At 42.2% G+C, this 18,552-nt stretch overlaps 1 protein-coding gene across 1 annotated transcript in view; it reads left to right on the top strand.

The window, feature by feature from the left end:
* The window catches only part of CORIN (corin, serine peptidase), a gene marked incomplete at both ends in the record, with an annotated part of 107,446 nt that overhangs the window by 70,711 nt on the left and 18,183 nt on the right, over window positions 1–18,552 (top strand). Inside the window, 8 exons of the mRNA XM_083368064.1 lie at window positions 2,147–2,260; window positions 3,540–3,650; window positions 5,250–5,379; window positions 8,673–8,795; window positions 10,529–10,578; window positions 11,445–11,619; window positions 14,193–14,464; window positions 16,371–16,504. Coding sequence (XP_083224190.1) covers window positions 2,147–2,260; window positions 3,540–3,650; window positions 5,250–5,379; window positions 8,673–8,795; window positions 10,529–10,578; window positions 11,445–11,619; window positions 14,193–14,464; window positions 16,371–16,504 — 1,109 coding nt within the window. The remainder of the gene's footprint in view (window positions 1–2,146; window positions 2,261–3,539; window positions 3,651–5,249; window positions 5,380–8,672; window positions 8,796–10,528; window positions 10,579–11,444; window positions 11,620–14,192; window positions 14,465–16,370; window positions 16,505–18,552) is intronic.

Here is an 18,552-nt window from a genome sequence, read left to right as displayed (position 1 = left end):
TGGAAATGGGGAACAACACAAAAATTATTTTGGTTGTCAGAATCTGAAATGTGAATTGATTATATGTTGTAGATACAGTAGGGGCTTAATTTTAAGGTTCCAGCCAATATATTTCTGTGTTGTTGCAGTTTACCATCTGTTATAGGTTGGATCTGAATTTAGTCACTTTTATTTTCAATCTTTACTGATTTCACGGGTTTTGTTCTAAGCGTCTGGATCTAATTCCATACCAACATTCAAATGGAAGAAAACCAATGATTTTTTAAAAAATATTATAAATACCATAAATAAATAAATACCTTTGTCTAAACAAGCCCTTTCTTGTATTTTCAAGATTGTTTCTCAAGGTGTTAAAAGTGATAATGTCCTTTCACCCAAACATCCGTCCAGACTGACCAGCGTAACACAATGGTTGTGGTCCACAGTTAGAAGATAAAGTTTGAATCAGAGAGACTTGACTAATATAAGGAAGAGCTAGAATGCATCTCTTGTCTTCTTTCTGGGAAGGAATTACCGTATTTTTCGGACCATAAGACGTACCTGACCATAAGACACACGCAGTTTTTAGAGCAAGCAAACAAGAAAAAAAAATTCTGAACCAAATAGTACCGGTATACTAAAACAGGGCTTTTCAACCTTTTCATCCATTGTACCACTTTTAGGACAAGCCAATGTCCGAGTACCACCAGTCGCCCAGTAAGTTGTCAAAAACTTGACCCCCCCAAAAAAGGAAAAAAAATGATAAAGTACAGGTAGTCCTTGACTTACAATGATTCACTTAGTGACTGTTCAAAGTTACGACGGCACTGAAAAAAGTGACTTATCACCATTTTTCACACTTATGACTGTTGCAGCATCCCCAGGGTCATGTGATTTACATTCGTATGCTTGGCAATCGATTCATATTTATGATGGTCACATTGTTCCAGGGTCATGTGATCGCCTTTTGCAACCTTCTGAGAAGCAAAGTTAGTGGGGAAACCAGATTCACTTAACAATCATGTTACTAATTTAATTTCTCTCTCTCCTTCTCTTTCTCTCCCTCTCTCCCCTTCCCTCTTTCTCTCTCTCCTCTCTCCCTCTCTCTCCCTTTCTCTCCATCTCCCTCTTTCTCTCCCTATTTTTCTCTTTCCCTCTTTCTCCCTTTCTCTCTCTCCCTCTATTTCCCTCCCTTTTTCTTTCTCCTTCTCTCTCTCCCCCTTTCTCTCTCTCTCCCTTTCTTTCTCTCCCTCTCCCTCTTTCTCTCCCTCTATTTCTCTCCCTTTCTTTCTCCTCTCTCTCCCTATTTCTTTCTCCTCTCTCTCTCCCTCTCTTTCTCTCTCTTTCTCTCTCTCCCTCCCTCTCCCATTGTCCCTCCCTCCCTTCCTCCCTCCCTCCCTTCCTTCCTTCCTTCCTCCCTCCTTCCCTCTCTGCATTAGAGCAGTACCCGCGGAGGCGACCCTGTGGCCCGTCTTTCTCTTGCAGAAAGCAAGCCGAAACGGAGCGAGGGAGATTGCCAGAAATGCGAATCGGCCGATCTCGCGCTCCTGCAAACTCCCTCGCTCGGTTTCAGCTTCCCTTGCTACAAGAGAAAGCAGGCTGAAACGAGGGAGATTGCAGCAGCGCGAGATCAGCCGATTCGCATTCCTGGCAATCTCCCTCACTCCGTTTCAGCCTGCTTTCTCTTGTAGCAAGGGAAGCTGAAACCGAGCGAGGGAGATTGCAGGAGTGTGAGATCGGCATTTCTCAGCACGTGCCGATTCGTGCTCCTGGCAAGCTCCCTTGCTTTCCACTTGCAGAGGTTGGGGCTGGCCATACGGATCACCTTCGGACCATAAGACGCACCCTCGTTTCCCCCCCACACTTTTGGGGGGAAAAGGTGCGTCTTATGGTCCGAAAAATACGGTACTTGATACGCTAGGTTCTAGAACTTTCAGCCAGAGGTTAACATAGCTATGGAACAGGCAGCAACATCTGTCTATCTGCGAACGTTTGCTCCTGTGTCCTCTGTATCCCATCTTTGGATGTCAAATCAAAAGCACATTTTTAAGTCAATAAAAGTCAAACGTTCCACAATGTGTGTATTCCTGCATTTCTATTTTAGTAGCTTATTGCCTGCTGCACTAGTTCATCAAAATGATTTGTCATGTTAATTTCTTATGTCCAGGTTGCAAAGAAAGAGGTCTCTGGGAATGCCCGTCAGACAAATTGTGTATTCACCATACGATGATATGTGATGGTTTTCCAGATTGTCTTGACAACGTGGATGAAAAAAATTGCTGTAAGTGTTTCAAATTGTAATGCCTGGATGCTTTCTTTGGAGAGAGTCATGGCATGTCCTTTTTTAGAAAAATTCTTTTAATTTTACTCATTTCATTTCCCCTTTGATCCTAAGCAGTCTTCTAGCTTTTGACTTTTATTAATTTCTAGCTTAATTTTTTTTAAACAACTATGCTTTTATTTCGCCCCTTTTCTCTCATTTTTGCTATCTGCCTCCTTCCCTTTGTCCCGAGATTTCCTTTCGTCTTGTGCTTTTGTCTGAATATCAATTACTTTTGATAAGCTTTCTGTTCTTGTCATTCTTCATGAACTTTGCGTGCTTTGTTTATTCAATGGCCACAGAATGAAGAGAGCAAAATAAATTATGCTTTACCTATTTTATGTCTGGCTAACATGCATTATTCAGATTTTTACATCTGAACTTTCCGAGCGAGAGGGAAAAGTAGGAAAGGCATGGAGATACCGGTACATGCAAAGATTTCTGCAAGATTTAGAATGTACCTTTCTTGTGGTTTATTTCGGAAGAAAGTGTTCTGAATTTCTTTTTTTTTTTATTTTAGGTTTGATTTTTGCTTCTTTCCTTGAGTTATCTATTTCACTTCGAGTATTATTAGTCCATCATATATTTGCATTTATTATGCTTCATTTAATTAATTCCTTGACAAAGCCTTAGAAGGCAATCAGCACACTGTTGGGTGCTGATTTTATCCATGGTCTCCCTAAAAGCACTTTGCACATTCATAACAAACAGTGACTAAAAAAACCCTTTGTTTATTAGAACTCTTAAGAAAATTTGGTTCTGTAGGTTTCACTAGACAGAGGCTTCCAGGGTTGGAATATTCAGGGTTTTTCATGGCTTTTTTCCCCCTGAAATGTTTCATTTGTTTATACACTAATGAAATGTTATTTTTCGTTTCTGACTCTCTTGAATGTTGACAATTCATGATAAAATTGCATTAAATAGTTAACGAAGCTGGCTGTGAAAGAAGTTGCTTTGCATAACCAGGAATAAAAGTCTCTGAAAGACTGGAACTTCTTAATTCTGTAATATTTCTGTAAAGTCAGTCCCGGTCCATAGCCTGTTAGGAATCGGGTCACACAGCTGGAGGTGAGCAGTCGGCAAGCGAACAAGCAAAACCAAAACCATCCCCCACCCCCTGGTCCGTCTTCCACGAAACCGGTCCCTGGTGCCAAAAAGATTGGGGACCTCTGTTCTAGAGAATGTAAAGCTTTACGCTTCTAAAGATGGTTTTCTCCCTATTTACATTTTTTCATGGCAGCCTTTTGCAAGAAGGATGAAATAGCATGTGCAAACCATGACTGCGTACCCCGTAAGTCGTGGTGTGATGGGCGAGCAGATTGTGCCGACAAATCCGATGAATGGAGCTGTGGTAAGTTTTAAGACTTGCACTATAATTGAAATGCTAGTGTGAGGATTGCTGAGGGAAAACAAACCTATGGGAAACAGATCAACCACATTTAAAGTATATGACTAACGCCGACAATCAAAGATTGTACGTCTGGTTGGTTGGCCATTGTTTCTTCCTGCTTTCATAAAAAGCAAATTAAAATGGGCAAACGTGACTCTAGGATGAGTAGCCTCATAAGAGTTCGTCTGTGTCAGTGTCCTGGGATTTTACCTCCAAAATTCAAAATGTTAATGGCATTACATTGTTTGTTTTTTCAGAACATATGGGAATATAATTAGACCAATCAATCCTATGGAATCCGTCCTGGAAGCACTTCTAAAGCATCTGAAATTTCACTGCCAAAATCCAGGCCACTTCGTCACATTTTGTTGGCACAGTTTTTTGGGGGAAAGGTGTTTTTTTCTGTTTTTTTTTTCTTTTTTGGTAGGACAGATGTGGAAATGGGATTTGCCCGGGAAGACACCCCATTCCCAGAAAATCATGTGGTGCAACCTTTTCTTGCAGATGTCACTGGAATGAAAGGCCTGGCCTCTAACCTAAGACATTTGGCCATCTCTGCTTTAGGAAAACATTGTATGAATTTTATTATTTATTTAGTATATCATGAGAACACGACAGAAGTAAACATATGCACCCAGTCCACGTAATTGCATACAAAACCTCTACAGGAGTACAACAAAGGCCTCATAACTGGGATGTCCAGTTCAGCTATCCAGGGAATTGCCTCGACTTTCTTCAGGCAGTTTTAAAGAACCAGAAACCAGGTTTTCCTGCTAGAGTGGATAAAAGAGTCCCACGTGTATAATGCTGAGTTCCCCAAAGGGCTATTTAATGTCACACACCTCTGTTTGTCGTGGCTGTGAGGGTCCAAGAGGGACAGTATGGTTGCATCTCAGCACTGTCTCCTTTTTAGCACTGCCGAGGGACACACGTGTAGATTAAGGAATGTTACGGAGGCGGGCAACTATTGCTCCCCTTGTATGAATGTTCCATGACTATAAAATAATACGTATTTAGATGGACAGATTAGTAAACAGGAGGACATACATATGTTTCCCTCCCAACACGTATGTTCAGAAAGGCTTTAATTCCCCCCCCCCAGTAAAAGAATAACGTTCTCGGAGAGCAGCATATGGTGCTTCTCCCATTTGACCAATTGTTGTCGGAAGCTGGATGGGAAGGCTGCAAATGGCGATGATCGCGTGACCCCAGGATAATGCGACCATTGTAAATACATGCTGGTTGCCACATGTCTGAATTTTGATCACACGACCGTGGGGATGCTGTTACGGCTGCAACTCTGAGGACGAGTCATAAAGCCAGTGCCGTTGTAACTTCAAATGTTCAAATGAATGATTGTAAGCCAAGGGCTACTTGTAGTTTGATTGTCCTTTTGCAGTTGGCATATTAAGCTCCATCATTGCACGATCAAGTTATAGGTACAGTCTTTGTTGGTGATCGCATATTAGTTTACAGATCTTCTGTGTCACGAGAAACCCATCAGTTGCCTTCGACCTGGAAGTATTAAAGTTAAACTTCCCCTTGTTTTTCTTTACACAGTGTCCCTATATAAAAACAGCAGCTCCTTGATGTTCCTGACTGTATATAGGTCAGCTGCCAATTATTACGTATGCGCTGATGACTGGGAAGAAAATTTAAGCCTCTTGGCATGTAAACAGATGGGTTTCGGGTAAGGTCAGTAGTTTGTAATATTGATAAACCTTAGCCTTGAATGTGACTGTAAAATGGGGACAGTTTTTTGAATCTGATGTTTTCTTAACACATGGGATCATTTAGGGTTTTTTTACATTTTTGTTAATTTTATAGAACTGGAATGTTTTGGTATTTGTTAACACATATGATCTTTGGTACTTTATCACTACCCTAGACTAGGGGTAGTCAACCTTGGCTCTTTCATGACTCGTGGACTTCAACTCCCAGAATTCCTGAGCCAGCCGTGCTGAGGGGAAAGGAAGAGGTTTCCATGCTGAGCCATGCTGGCTCAGGAATTCTGGGAGTTGAAGTCCACAAGTCATAAAGGAGCCATAGTTCCCCCATGCTGGCTCAGGAATTGTGGGAGTTGAAGTCCACAAGTCATAAAAGGGCCAGGTTTGAAGACCCCTGGTTGTAATGTATAGGCCAGGAGTAGGCAACCTTGGCTTTTATGACTCATGGACTTCAACTCCCACAATTCCTGAGCCAGCCACGAGACATAAAAGAGCCAAGGTTGCCTACCCCCCTGCCCTAGGCTATTAATATAGTAGTTTGTTTTCTGTGGAAAAAAATCATATTTTCCCCTTAATTCCAGTACATGTATGATGCCATATACTTGGTGAAATTCCTGAGCCTATTATATGGTTTTTAAGTTTTGTTTGGAAGGACTATTTTTGAAGGAAACTTTTAAAAATTGCACTGGAATCTGTTTTCAGTGAGTTCTTAGGTCAGATCAATGGCTTAATCCTTTGGGATGTTTTTAAGTGATCTTAAGGTTGTGTTAGGTGTGATTGTCTCCAAAGCTAGTTTTAGGGTTAAAAATTACTGTTAGTATGGAAGTGGCATTAGATTAGGTTTCTTGATTTCCATGGTTAAAAATAATGGCAGAGTCTACACTTTTTGGTGCAGAGTTAATTCTAGCCCTAGGGCAGACTGCTGGATTTAATAGATTTTATGGATACAAATTTCTATTGATTTCAGCTGCAGTTATGATTAGGAGTCGTTCAGAGAAATCTCTACCGCCATTTCATGCTAACAATTTTGGATATTAAAGTCTATATTGAATTTCAAGTTGCTTGAGAGGACTGGGGAATGAATACTTAATTATGAAAGTTTATTAAATAAAGCAAGGAATCTTGATTTTAATGGGAAATTGTACTTATTTAATTTTCCTACATGTTTATTACATTCCCACACACATTATTTTTGTATATCACTATATTTTCAGACAAAGCAGGTACAGCAGAGTTTTTTCTATATCTTGGCTAAATCAGTATGAGGTGATATGACAGAAAAAATAAAACAATTACAGTTGGGGAGAATGGTTACTTCTGACTCCCAAGCAGAAATGAATTCATCTTTTTTTTTCATGTCTCAAATGGTGAAGAAACGTTTGCTCAAACAAGCACTTTTCATAAGAGAAAAATTCAGTTGGGCCAGTAAAAATTTTTAAAAGCAAACATAGAAACACAGACAAAAGAAAGAAATAGCAATTTAAAAAAAGTTCCCAGTAGAAGGTAAAAAATGTCAAGATGGTTGCCACTGTGTAGTCATAGGCCCAACTCTTTTGAATGTGCATCACATCTAAAATTGCCAGTCTCCTTTGGATAGTCACAGCCTCCATCTTAACTTTTTTGATCTCCCTCTGCAGATGCCTGTCCCCCCCCGCTCCCCCCCCAATTCGTTTGAATAAAACATGAAACATCAACTGTGGCTTCTGTATATCACATTTTTCAAACGCAGAGATCACTTCTCACAAGACTATCAAATCCTGTGATTTAGAATAAAATAGAACTGGAAGGGACCTTGGAGGTCTTCTAGTCCAGCCCTCTGCTCAAACAGGAGAACCTATACCATCTCAGATAAGTGATATAGGTTCTCCTGCTTCAGCAGGGGACTGGACTAGAAGACCTCCAAGGTCCCTTCCAGCTCCTATCCTATCCTATCCTATCCTATCCTATCCTATCCTATCCTATCCTATCCTATCCTATCCTATCCTATCCTATCCTATCCTATCCTATCCTATCCTATCCTATACCATACCATACCATACCATACCATACCATACCATACCATACCATACCATACCATACTATACTAATTACTATCCTATCCTATCCTATATTATACTATACTATACTATATCATATTCCAGGATTTGATATTATTATGAGAAGTGATCTCTGCATTTGTCGATTAACCTCCCTGCTCCGTACAGATAAACCGTGACTTACAAACAGTTCACTTTAGTGACTGTTCTGTACCAGCCTGCTACTGGCCCTGCAGAAAAGGCAGGGACAACCCCTTTTTCAAGAAGGCAAGAGGCTGGAATTACGCCTGCCAAATTTATTGCAACAAAAACAAACGGAACAAGACAAACCAAGAAACAGGAGCTTTAAGAAACATGAACTATCCGAGCGGTTGCCTTCAGCAAACCAGCCCTCCCCACACATTCCCCTTATATAGAGTTCAGGGCGTGGCTTCTCTCTGCCTCCTTCCGAGAAGCCCCATTGCCTTCCTCTGTTTACTCCTGATTGACTGCCTCCTGCGTCGGGCGTCCTTGAACAGGGCCAGCTGTGGGTCATCTTCATCCACGCTGTCAGGCTCACACAGCTGGGTCTCCGTGGTGACCAAGTGGGAGGGGCCTGGCTGAGGGCTCTCATCAGCAAGATCTTCAACCCCCTCAGCATTGTCTTCAACACCCCCCTCCTCCTCCTCTGAGTCGTCCGACCCAACTGCCGAACCCACAGGCTGACCCTGAATCACAACAGTGACATTCAAAGTTACAGTGTCACTGAAAAGAAGTAACTTATGACCATGTCTCGCACTTAGGACCGTTGCACCATACCCGTGGTCACACATGATCAAAAGTTGTATGCTTGGCAACAACGGATTCGTATTTATGACAGTTGCTAAGACCCGGGATCACGTGATCAAACCTTTTTCGTGAACACTGGGGAGTTTGAAGTCCACAAGTCATTAAGGGGCCATAGTTCCCCACCTCTGGCCCATGCAGATGACGCAGGAACAGCCTTCCTCTGGTTTAGGCCATGGAGAAGATAAGGCATAAAAGCACTTTATCTGACCTATTGGCCTTCGGGTGAAGGGTAGCCCTTGTTTTGGGGCATCCCAAGGGAGAGTAGAAACAAGTTAAGATGGTGTCTGTGACTGCTCAGTGGGGGGGGCCCATCCCGTTTTACGTGCCTAGCTTCTACTATAAATGAACCCTCTTGAACGTTCTTGAATGTATGTTTCTTTTTTTCCCCACAGTGGACCAGCTGCGACAGGACTTATTCCAGTGCATGAGCTTCCACTACAGGCAAAATGGCTGAACCTGCATCCTGATTGGGAGAAGAAAAACGGGTTCACACTGCATGGTCTTTTAGTAACAGGGTAAGAAATAGCTACCACAGTGTGTTATACTCTATGGGCGGAGAGAATATCTGGAGAGAACCCGTCAGTCTCAAACGTAGCACCACATCAGCCCTTCAAGCTAGAGTAGACTACTAGGGGGAAACGTTATGCATGGCGATGCTACTTTTATTGTAAGGTTAAAGTCACAGAATCTTGCAAGTCTGAATACGTTTCCCCCCCCCTTCCCTCTCTTTATCTTCATAAGAACTAGGGAGGGTTGTACATCTGAAGCTTTCTCAAATTATATTCCTCCTCCGTTGTCTTAGAAGTGGTTCTTCCTTCCGTTCCTCAAAAGCTATTCCTTCAGCCTATCCACATATGATGGAACTCAGATTTCCGAAGAAGAAGAACTGGGGGTGTTGCATATAATAGCAATAGCACTTAAGACTTGTATACCACTTTACAGGCCTTTTTAAGCGGTTTACAGAGCTAGCCTATTGCCCCCCAATAATCTGGGTCCTCATTTTACTGACCTCAGAAGAATGGAAAGCTGAGTCAGCCTTGAGCCCAGTCAGGATTGAACTCCAGGCTGTGGGGCAGAGTTCTTGAACACTGCACCACCATATAGACTATATAAATAAGGCTTGTTTACTCAAATTGTTGTAACACCCTGTCGGGTGTGATACTCCCCGCGTTGATCTGTATGTATTCAGTATGCGTGTCAACGCTGCAAACTTCGGATGTTTTTGCTCTGACAATATTAAGAGGCAGCCTTTTCCTTTAAATTGTTTTGCTCTTAGAATTAGATGAAGCTGGGGGGGGGTTGTTTTTGATAAGAAATGGAAGGGAAGGGAATGGAAGCTTTGCCCTTCAAATTGATTGGAGAACGTGATTTATGACTGCTAACTTGGACAGGGAATTGTGCCAGATATTGGGATTCAGATCTTGGCATCCATCCAGGCCGTGCTGACGCTTTGTTCTCATTATTATAGACTTTTTAGAATAAACAAGATTCTTTGAAGTGTTTCATTAGTCGGAAGCATGACAATGCGTTTCCAACTGCACAGAAGCCCTATCCGTTTGTAGGCAGTCCGTGTATAAACAGGAAATCGGTTTGCGGCCACAAGTGAGCCCACAATTTCTATTGTTAAGTGAGACATTTGCTAAGTGAGTTTTACTTCCCCCCCCCCCGTTTTTACGATCTTTCTTGCCACCATTGTTAAGTGAATCACTTCAGTTATTAAGCTAGTAACATGGTTAAGTGAATTCTGGCTTCCCCATTGAGTTTGCTTGTCACAAGGGGATCACATGACCCCGGGACAAAGCCACCGTCATAAATATAAGCCAGTTGCCAGGTGTCCGAATTTTAATCACATGATCGTGGGGATGCTTGCAAAGGTTGTAACTGTGCAAAATAGTCAGGTCACATTTGTCCATGCTGTTGTAACTTTGAACGGTCGCTAAAGGAACTCTTGTAAGTCGAGGATGTTTGTACTTTGAGTCCCACTTACAATTTTTAAAAAAAACACCTATTTGGCTTTGGTTTTCAGCTGATATATTTGATCTAGTTGCCAGTCCTGAGGACTGTTGAGAGGAATAAATGAAGCAGCAAAGTACTGCCTTTAGAAATCAAATGTCCTCCAGGTTCCGAGCCCATATTTTAATGATACAGATAAAAAGATAATAAAAGTTTTTCCAGTAGATGTGATCCCTGCACTTCTACATTATGCTGATGAAACTGAACTTCGTTAAGCTGTTGTTTCTACATCTAGGTTACCATGTAAAAGCAAGAATGTGGTTTCTCTTCTCTGTGCCAAAGAAGGTAAGAACTTAATTCATAGAAGCATGAAGAAGTAAATTAGATACTTCCAAATTATCCATAATTCTTTTGAGAGTTTTTTAAAAAAAAATTATTTGGGGAGAATAAAAGTGGAATCTTTATGAAGGAGCAGCATTTTGCTTTCTGAATGGAAAACTTACGCCTTCCAGAAGCCCAGAAACAGAATATTAAGGCAAGAACCGGAATGGTGTAAGTAAGGTCTACTGCTTGAGCAGGTGGGTTGGACTAGAAGACCTCCAAGGTCCCTCTCAACTCTTTAATTCTATTAGACTGAACTTACTAAATCGTTTAGTTTGGGGGGTTTTTTTGCAGCCATAATCCATTCCATTCACTTCCTTCCATCATTTTTCATTTTTTGGATTGGATTTCCCCCCCCCCCCTTTACTTGGCATTTTATCGCTCTTTGTAGTTTTGCAAACCCCGAAACACTGTTGGCTGTGCCTTGTTCTTCCCTTTAAGGAAGCAAATAACTTGTTTAGACAAATAAATGAGGTTGGGTTACTTCCTCTTGCCTCAATATTCACTGAGGCTCCCAAGCACCTTATTTGCAAGTTTAGATAGGCTAACAGCGCTATGGAATTGGAAAGGGCCTTAGAGGCCTACTCCTGCTCAGTGCAGCAAAGTTGCCCACAATCTGACTTAAAATTTGTGTTTGCTCTTTTATTTAATCAGGAATTTTCTTCCATTGCTGGCATTAATTTAAGTTTAATGATATTGCAGGTTTTTGTAAATTTACTGTGTCTCCAGGTGTACTACTTCTTTTGAGATTGCTGTGGCATGGATGCCAAAGCTTTCCAGGAAATGCAGTCTCTTTTCCGGTACTTACCAGCTGATCTTTTTCCTAAAAGATTGTGGCCGTCGCCCTGCTGCTCGGATGAGCAAGAGGATCCTCGGTGGCAGGACCAGTCGGTCAGGGCGTTGGCCGTGGCAGTGCTCGCTTCAGAGTGAGCCCAGCGGGCATATCTGTGGCTGCGTTCTCGTAGCAAAGAAGTGGGTCTTAACGGTGGCACACTGCTTTGAAGGGTGAGTAGTGCTGAGGACGCTTCAGAAATAGGATGGGCATTGTTAGGTATATGTCTGTGGCCTAACTGGTTGGGTTGGCAATATATATGAACTACGATTGTATCATTGTTATAGAACTGTAATGTATCACTTTAACTATGTAATGCATTGCATCATACCTTCTAATGATTGGCCAGCGCTGTTTCCTACAGCCATAAGAGGGAGCTAGAGACATAGCTTCTCTCTCTGTTACGTTCACTCTCGTTTGCTGTCACTTGCTGTTTATCATGGTTTGTGGGTTTGCTACTGTTTTGCTAAACCTGTAGAACTGTGTTTGATTTACGGACTGGTAAGACTCTGTATCGGATAATCCTTGGACTGTTGTTATCTGCTATCTTTTCATTACTCGTGTATGACCTGGACTGTTTTTTTTCCTGGACTGTGCTATTGTCTTATCCCACAAGTAAAACTTTCGTACACACCTCAGTGTATCTGCGTGGTTGCTGTGTAAACTTAACTACTCTCAGTATCCTCTTTTTGTGCAAGCTCTCTTTCGCTCAAGAGTTTCTCTGCTCATCCTTGTCAGGCATTGTAATTAGAGAGAGGATTCCAAGCTGGTTGACGTGATCAAAGCTTTCCAAGTGGAAACCTCCGAGGAGCTGAGACCTAGCCGACTTACAAAAACCATGTCCTTCTATCACTGTGTTTCTCGACTTTGGCAACTTTCAGATATGTGGACTTCAGTTCCCAGAATTGCCCAGATCGTATTGGATCCATCACAACTGAAAATGTACGTGGTTGTTACGGAGAAACACTGCTCTGTTATGCCACGCACATAGAACCGAGATGAGCTGCTTTCACACAAGCAATGCGTGACATGCGGGCCAAAATGAAAAGTTCACCTGGACACAGCTTATTATACATTAGCAGTTCCTGGTTCCCGTGACCTGAAAAAGTTTGAAAGCCATTAATTTATGATTTTAAAGGCTACCATCTCTGGGCTGCAGAAATCCATACCACCATTGGACCTAGTGGTTTATAGTTTTATAGTGTGCTGTTGTTTCTATTTGTTTAATTAAAACAGCCACTTGGTTGCTTCTCAGGGGCGTACACTGGAGGGTGCAAATCTGCAAAACGATGGATGTGGCGTTGATCCGTCTACAATCAATGTGGGACTGGATCATAACGTTGCAATCGCCATCTTAAAGATCCTCTCGATCCTCTCTCCTCAGACACCCTTGTTTCTGGTGAAAAGATGAGAGCGTGAGATCTTTTGTTTGCATTGAATTCAAGCCAGGTTTAGTAAATTCATTATGGGGCTGACTTTTTCTACTGATGGAGATAAGAAGGTAGTGGATCCAAATCAATGTTGCATTTGAAGTGGTAGTTACATCTATGTTTCCGTCAAAAGGCATACTTCTACCTAAGGTAAAAACTGAAATAGCTTCCACCTTCGTTCCAGGCCACACCTGGAATACTGCATCCAGTTTTTGTCACCATGATGTAAATAAGATGTTGAGACTCTAGAAAGGGTACAGAGATGATTGGGGGGACTGGAGGCTAAAACATATAGGGAACGGTTGCTGGAATTGGGTATGTGTAGTTTAATGAAGAGAAGGGCGAGTGGTGACATGATAGCAGTGTTCTAGTATCTCAGGGGCTGCCCCAAAGAAGAGGGAGTCAAGCTATTCTCCAAAGCACCTGAAGGCAGGACAAGAAGCAACGGATGGAAACTAATCAAGGAGAGAAGCAACCTAGAACTAAGGAGAAACTTCCTGACAGTTAGAACAATTAACCAGTGGAACAACCTGCCTCCAGAGGTGGTGAATGCTCCAACACTGGAGGTTTTTAAGAAGAGACTGGACAGCCATTTGCCTGAAATGGTATAGGTTTCCTGCCTTAGCAGGGGGTTGGACTAGATGACCTCCAAGGTCCCTTCCAACTACTACTTCTTCTTCTTCTTCTTCTTCTTCTTCTTCTTCTTCTTCTTCTTCTTCTTCTTCTTCTTCTTCTTCTTCTTCTTCTTATTATTATTATTATTATTATTATTATTATTATTATTATTATATCATTCAAGTGGACTTAGTTCTTTTTTCTGTGGCAAAAGCCCCGCTTTCATCTTCCTGTTTATATTCTGGTAGTCCTTGACTTACAACAGTTCATTTAGCGACCGTTCAAAAATTACGACACTGGAAAAAGCGACACAACCTTTGCAGCATCCCCATGATTTGGAGATCAGAATTGAGATGCTTGGCAACTGGTTCATATTTATGATGGTCGCAGTGTCCCGGGGTCGCGTGATCCCCTTTTGCCACCTTCTGACAAGCAAAGTCAATGGGGAAGCCAGATTCACTTAACAACCGGGTTACTGAGTTACCAACTGCAGGAACAACGGAAGCGAGAAAGGTCATAAAATGGGAGGGGGAAAAAAAACCTCAACCCTTGACAACAGAAATTTGGGGCTCAATTGTCGTAAGTTGAGGACTGCCTGTAGTTGGTGTGCGTCCAGTGGGAGAGTGAAGTACATAAGTGACTTAACGGTAGAGAGATTTCGAGTCGTTCACTGGTATTTTAACGCCTTTCTTTTTCCCAAGGAGAGAAAATCCGAAGGTGTGGAAAGTAGTTTTTGGCATCAACAATTTGGATCATCCTTCAGTCTTCATGCAAATCCGCCTGGTGAAAACAATTATTCTGCACCCTCGTTACAACCGTGCGGTGGTGGACTACGACATCAGCATTGTGGAACTCAGCGAAGACATCAATGAGACGAGCTACGTCCGGCCGGTTTGCCTTCCCACCAGGGAGCAGCTGGTCAAGCCAAATACCTATTGCTACATCACCGGCTGGGGACACATGGGTAACAAAAGTCAGTGTCGCGTATCCATGTTCTCATGCAAATCTGTTTCTCTTTTACCGTAGCCGGTTGGCTTAATCGCTATAATTGCTAGTCCCCCATTTCCAGTGAACAATAAGAAGGTGGTGGGTCTACAAGCACTGTTGCATTTGAAGCAACGAATGAAAACTCCTCTGTTGCGCTAAACAAAATGTCAGAACGTATGTTAGTTTTTGCTGTTCAAAAACTAGGGCGTTAAAAAGAAAGATTGCAATATGAATATATGCGAATGTCCACCAGAGAGAGGGATGGAACGGAAGGCTGAGATTGTGGGTGCAACCTTGTGATGCACCACCATCTCTTTAGACATGTGTGATGTCAGTGCCCAAAGGATGAAGCTTTGATCAGGCAGGTGACCTCATTTAAAACAGCCTACTTTTAAACATTAGTAAAACCAAATTGGTCCTTGTCAATTTCAGAAAAGGCAGGCACAGCCACACTCCTCTGTGTATTAATAATTCACCCGTGGAGATGGTTGCCAGCCATCTTGTGGTCTGCTTGGAACATTTTTTTGTATGTAATTTTTTTAAAAAACTAGCTCTGACATTTATAATTACCAGCACTAATTTTAATGTCAGCTAAGCCCTTCCCTAGTTTACAAGGAGAAACTTGAAGAGGGGGAAGAACATTCAAGCTTGTTCATAGAGCTGTTACAATATGCCTACTCCTGATCTTACTGCAAGGAGGTTGAGGAGTTGGTGAACTGGTATAAAGAAAACAGCCTAGTTTTAAATACTGGGAAAACCAAAGAAATCATTCTCGATTTCAGAAAAGGCAGGCACAGCCACACTTCTCTGTGAATTAATGATTCACCTTTGGAGATGGTTGCCAGCATCAAATTCCTGGGTGTGCAACTAACAAGTAGGCTGGCTTGGTGGCTCAACAGCGAGACACTGGTGAAGCGGGCACAGCAGCGCCTGCATTTTCTCCATCGCATGAGAAAAGCTTATCTTCCTTCCCCTGTCCTGACCACTTTCTACAGGGGGACGATCGAGAGCATCCTGTCATACAGCATCACAGTCTGGTTTGGAAGCATCCCTGCTTCAGACAGGAAGGTGGTGCAGAGAGTGGTGAGGATGGCCAAAAAGATCATTGGCAGTTCCCTCCCTCCCATCCAGGACATAGCGCAGAAGGGTTGCTTGAACAGGGTCCGTAAGATTATCTGGGACACTACTCATCCTCTTCACGACTCGTTTTCCTTGTTCCCTTCTGGGAGGGAGGGGGCTCCGTGGTATCCGAGGCAGAACAACCAGTCACAGTTTTGTTCCATACAGTATTAACCTTGTGAACTATCAGGCTTCCCCTTTCTGTTAAGTATTCAAGATGGATCATGATTAATATTTATATGTTATTTATATGTAAGGGTGTAGGTGTATGCGTATGTTCTATATAGCATGTTTAAATGTGTGTTGTGTATGTGTACACTTTTGAGGGCAAAATTTCATTTTTAATGTGTGCCAATGTGCCCACAGAAAAAAATGTCAATAAAGGTCTGTCTATTATCTATCTATCTGTCTGTCTGTCTGTCTGTCTGTCTGTCTGTCTATCTATCTATCTATCTATCTATCTATCTATCTATCTATCTATCTATCTATCTATCTATCTATCTATCATCTATCTGTCTGTCTGTCTGTCTGTCTGTCTGTCTGTCTATCTATCTATCTATCTATCTATCTATCTATCTATCTATATCTATCTATCATCTATCTATCTATTCTAGCTATCTATCTATCATCTATCTATCATCTATCTATTCTATCTATTCTATCTATCTATCTATCTATCTATCTATCTATCTATCTATCTATCTATCTATCTATCTATTCTATCTTATGCAGCTGTAGATTCTGACCCAGTTGTGTGTTTGCCTTCTGTTTAGTGCCCTTCAAACTGCAGGAAGGAGAAGTGCGCATTATTTCCTTGGACCAATGTCAGTCTTACTTTGACATGAAGACCATCACAGTCAGGATGTTATGTGCAGGCTACGAGTCTGGAACTGTGGATTCTTGCATGGTAAGGCTGTTCACAAAGGGAAACCCAAAGTCCTCACTTTTTATAGACAAACGTTTAAAAGCCAGATTTTCAGGCTTTTTGCTAATCAAAACTTCCTTCCTTCCTTCCTTCCTTCCTTCCTTCCTTCCTTCCTTCCCTTCCCTTCCCTTCCCTTCCCTTCCCTTCCCTTCCCTTCCCTTCCCTTCCCTTCCCTTCCCTTCCCTTCCTTGGCTTGTTTTAGGATTTTTTTTTTGGATGTTGGCAAGAAAATTTCCCATACAGTTTCTCCTTTCATTTCTGAGTATATTGTGTTTGAAGAAAGGATATCACAAATTTCAGAGAATAAATGTATACAGAGAATAAATTGTTCAAATAAAATATAGTAGTAATGCTTTTGAAATCTTTTTGACATCAGCTTACAGTCACAGTCCTAGAAGGGTTCTGTTAACTGGTACAGTGGAGAAACGTCAGGTTGATCACCTCTCCTGGTGATCACTTCTATAGTGAGTTGGGCAGGTGGGAGTATCTGTAATGACTTTTGGCTTTGACTGGTACATCCGTTATGCCTTTTGCAGACCAGAACAGCCTACTGTTGTAGTAATACTAGATTACATCGGTGTTTCTCAACTGTGGCAACTTTTAAGACGGGTGGACTTCAATCTTCAGAATTCCCCAAACCAGTTGAGAAGCATTGGATTACAGCAAAGCTCTCTTTATCCTTGCAGCTTATTGACTGTAATGTAATTTGAGGTTATTCTTCTGTCTGATCCAAGTCTTCACAAATGACTTAGATGAGGGATTAGAAGGGGAACTTATCAAATGTGCAGATGATATTAAGCTGGCAAGAATTGCCAATAGTTTAAGCAAGAAAAAAACAAAAGTACACGTACAGATTAAGTGAAACCAGGCTTAATTGCAGTAACTGTGAGAAGGATCTTGGCGTCCTAGTGGACAATCAATTAAATATGAGTCAGGAGTATGCAGCAGCAGCCGCCAATGGAATCCTAAGTTGCATTAACAGAGGAATTGAATCAAGATCATGTGAGGTACGAGCACCACTCTATAAAGCTCTAGTAAGGCTAGACCTATAGGGACATGGTGGCTCAGTGGGTTAGGACATTGAGCTTGTCGATCAGAAGGTCGGCAGTTTGGCGGGTCGAATCCCGAGTGCCGCGTAACAGAGTGAGCGCCTGTTACTCGTCCCAGCTTCTGCCAGCCTAGCAGTTCAAAAGCATATAGAAATGCAAGTAGAAAAATAGGGACCACTACAGTGGGAAGGTAACGGCGTTCCGTGCGCCTTTGGCGTCTAGTCATGCCGGCCACATGACCATGGAGACATCCTCAGACAAGCGCTGGCTCTTCAGCTTTGAAACGGAGATGAGCACCGGCCCCTAGAGTTGGAAACGACTAGCATGCATGTGCGGGGGAACCTTTACCTTTACCTTTTAAGGCTAGACCTAGAATACTGCATTCACTTTTGGTCACCACACTATACAAAAGATATTGAGACTCTAGAAAGAGTGCAGAGAAGAACAACAAAGACAATTAGGGGCCTGGAAGCTAAAACATAGGAAGAACAGTTGCAAGAACTGGGCATGACTAGTCTAGTGAAGAGAAGGATCAGGGGTGACATGATAGTAGTGTTCCAATACTTGAGGAGCTGTCACCTATTTTTTCAAAGCACCCAAAGTCCAGACAAGGAACAACAGATGGAAACTGATCAAGAAAGAGATTCAACCTAGAAATGAGACATTTTATGACAGTGAGAACAGTCAACCAGTGGAACAGCTTGCCTTCAGAAGTTGTGTATGCCCCATCACTGGAGGCTTTCAAGAAGAGACAGCCACTTGTCAGAAATGGTATAGGGGGGGTGTCTCCTGCTTGAGTGTGGGGGGGGGGGGTTGAACTAGATGACCTACAAGGTCCCTTCGAACTGTTATTTTGAAAGTGAAAGCTGCAATTAGCCAGAATTTGTTCATAAGAACATAAGCCGTGGTCTGCTAGGTCAGGACTCCTGACTCAGCTAGTCTAGCAATCTCTTTTCATGGTGGCCAAACAACTGCACAAAA

Source organism: Vipera ursinii (genome assembly GCF_947247035.1).
Source record: "Vipera ursinii genome assembly, chromosome: 7".
Taxonomy (NCBI): Eukaryota; Metazoa; Chordata; class Lepidosauria; order Squamata; family Viperidae; genus Vipera; species Vipera ursinii.
The sequence above is the reverse complement of the archived record's forward strand: the minus strand, read 5'-3'. Positions and strand labels throughout refer to the sequence as shown.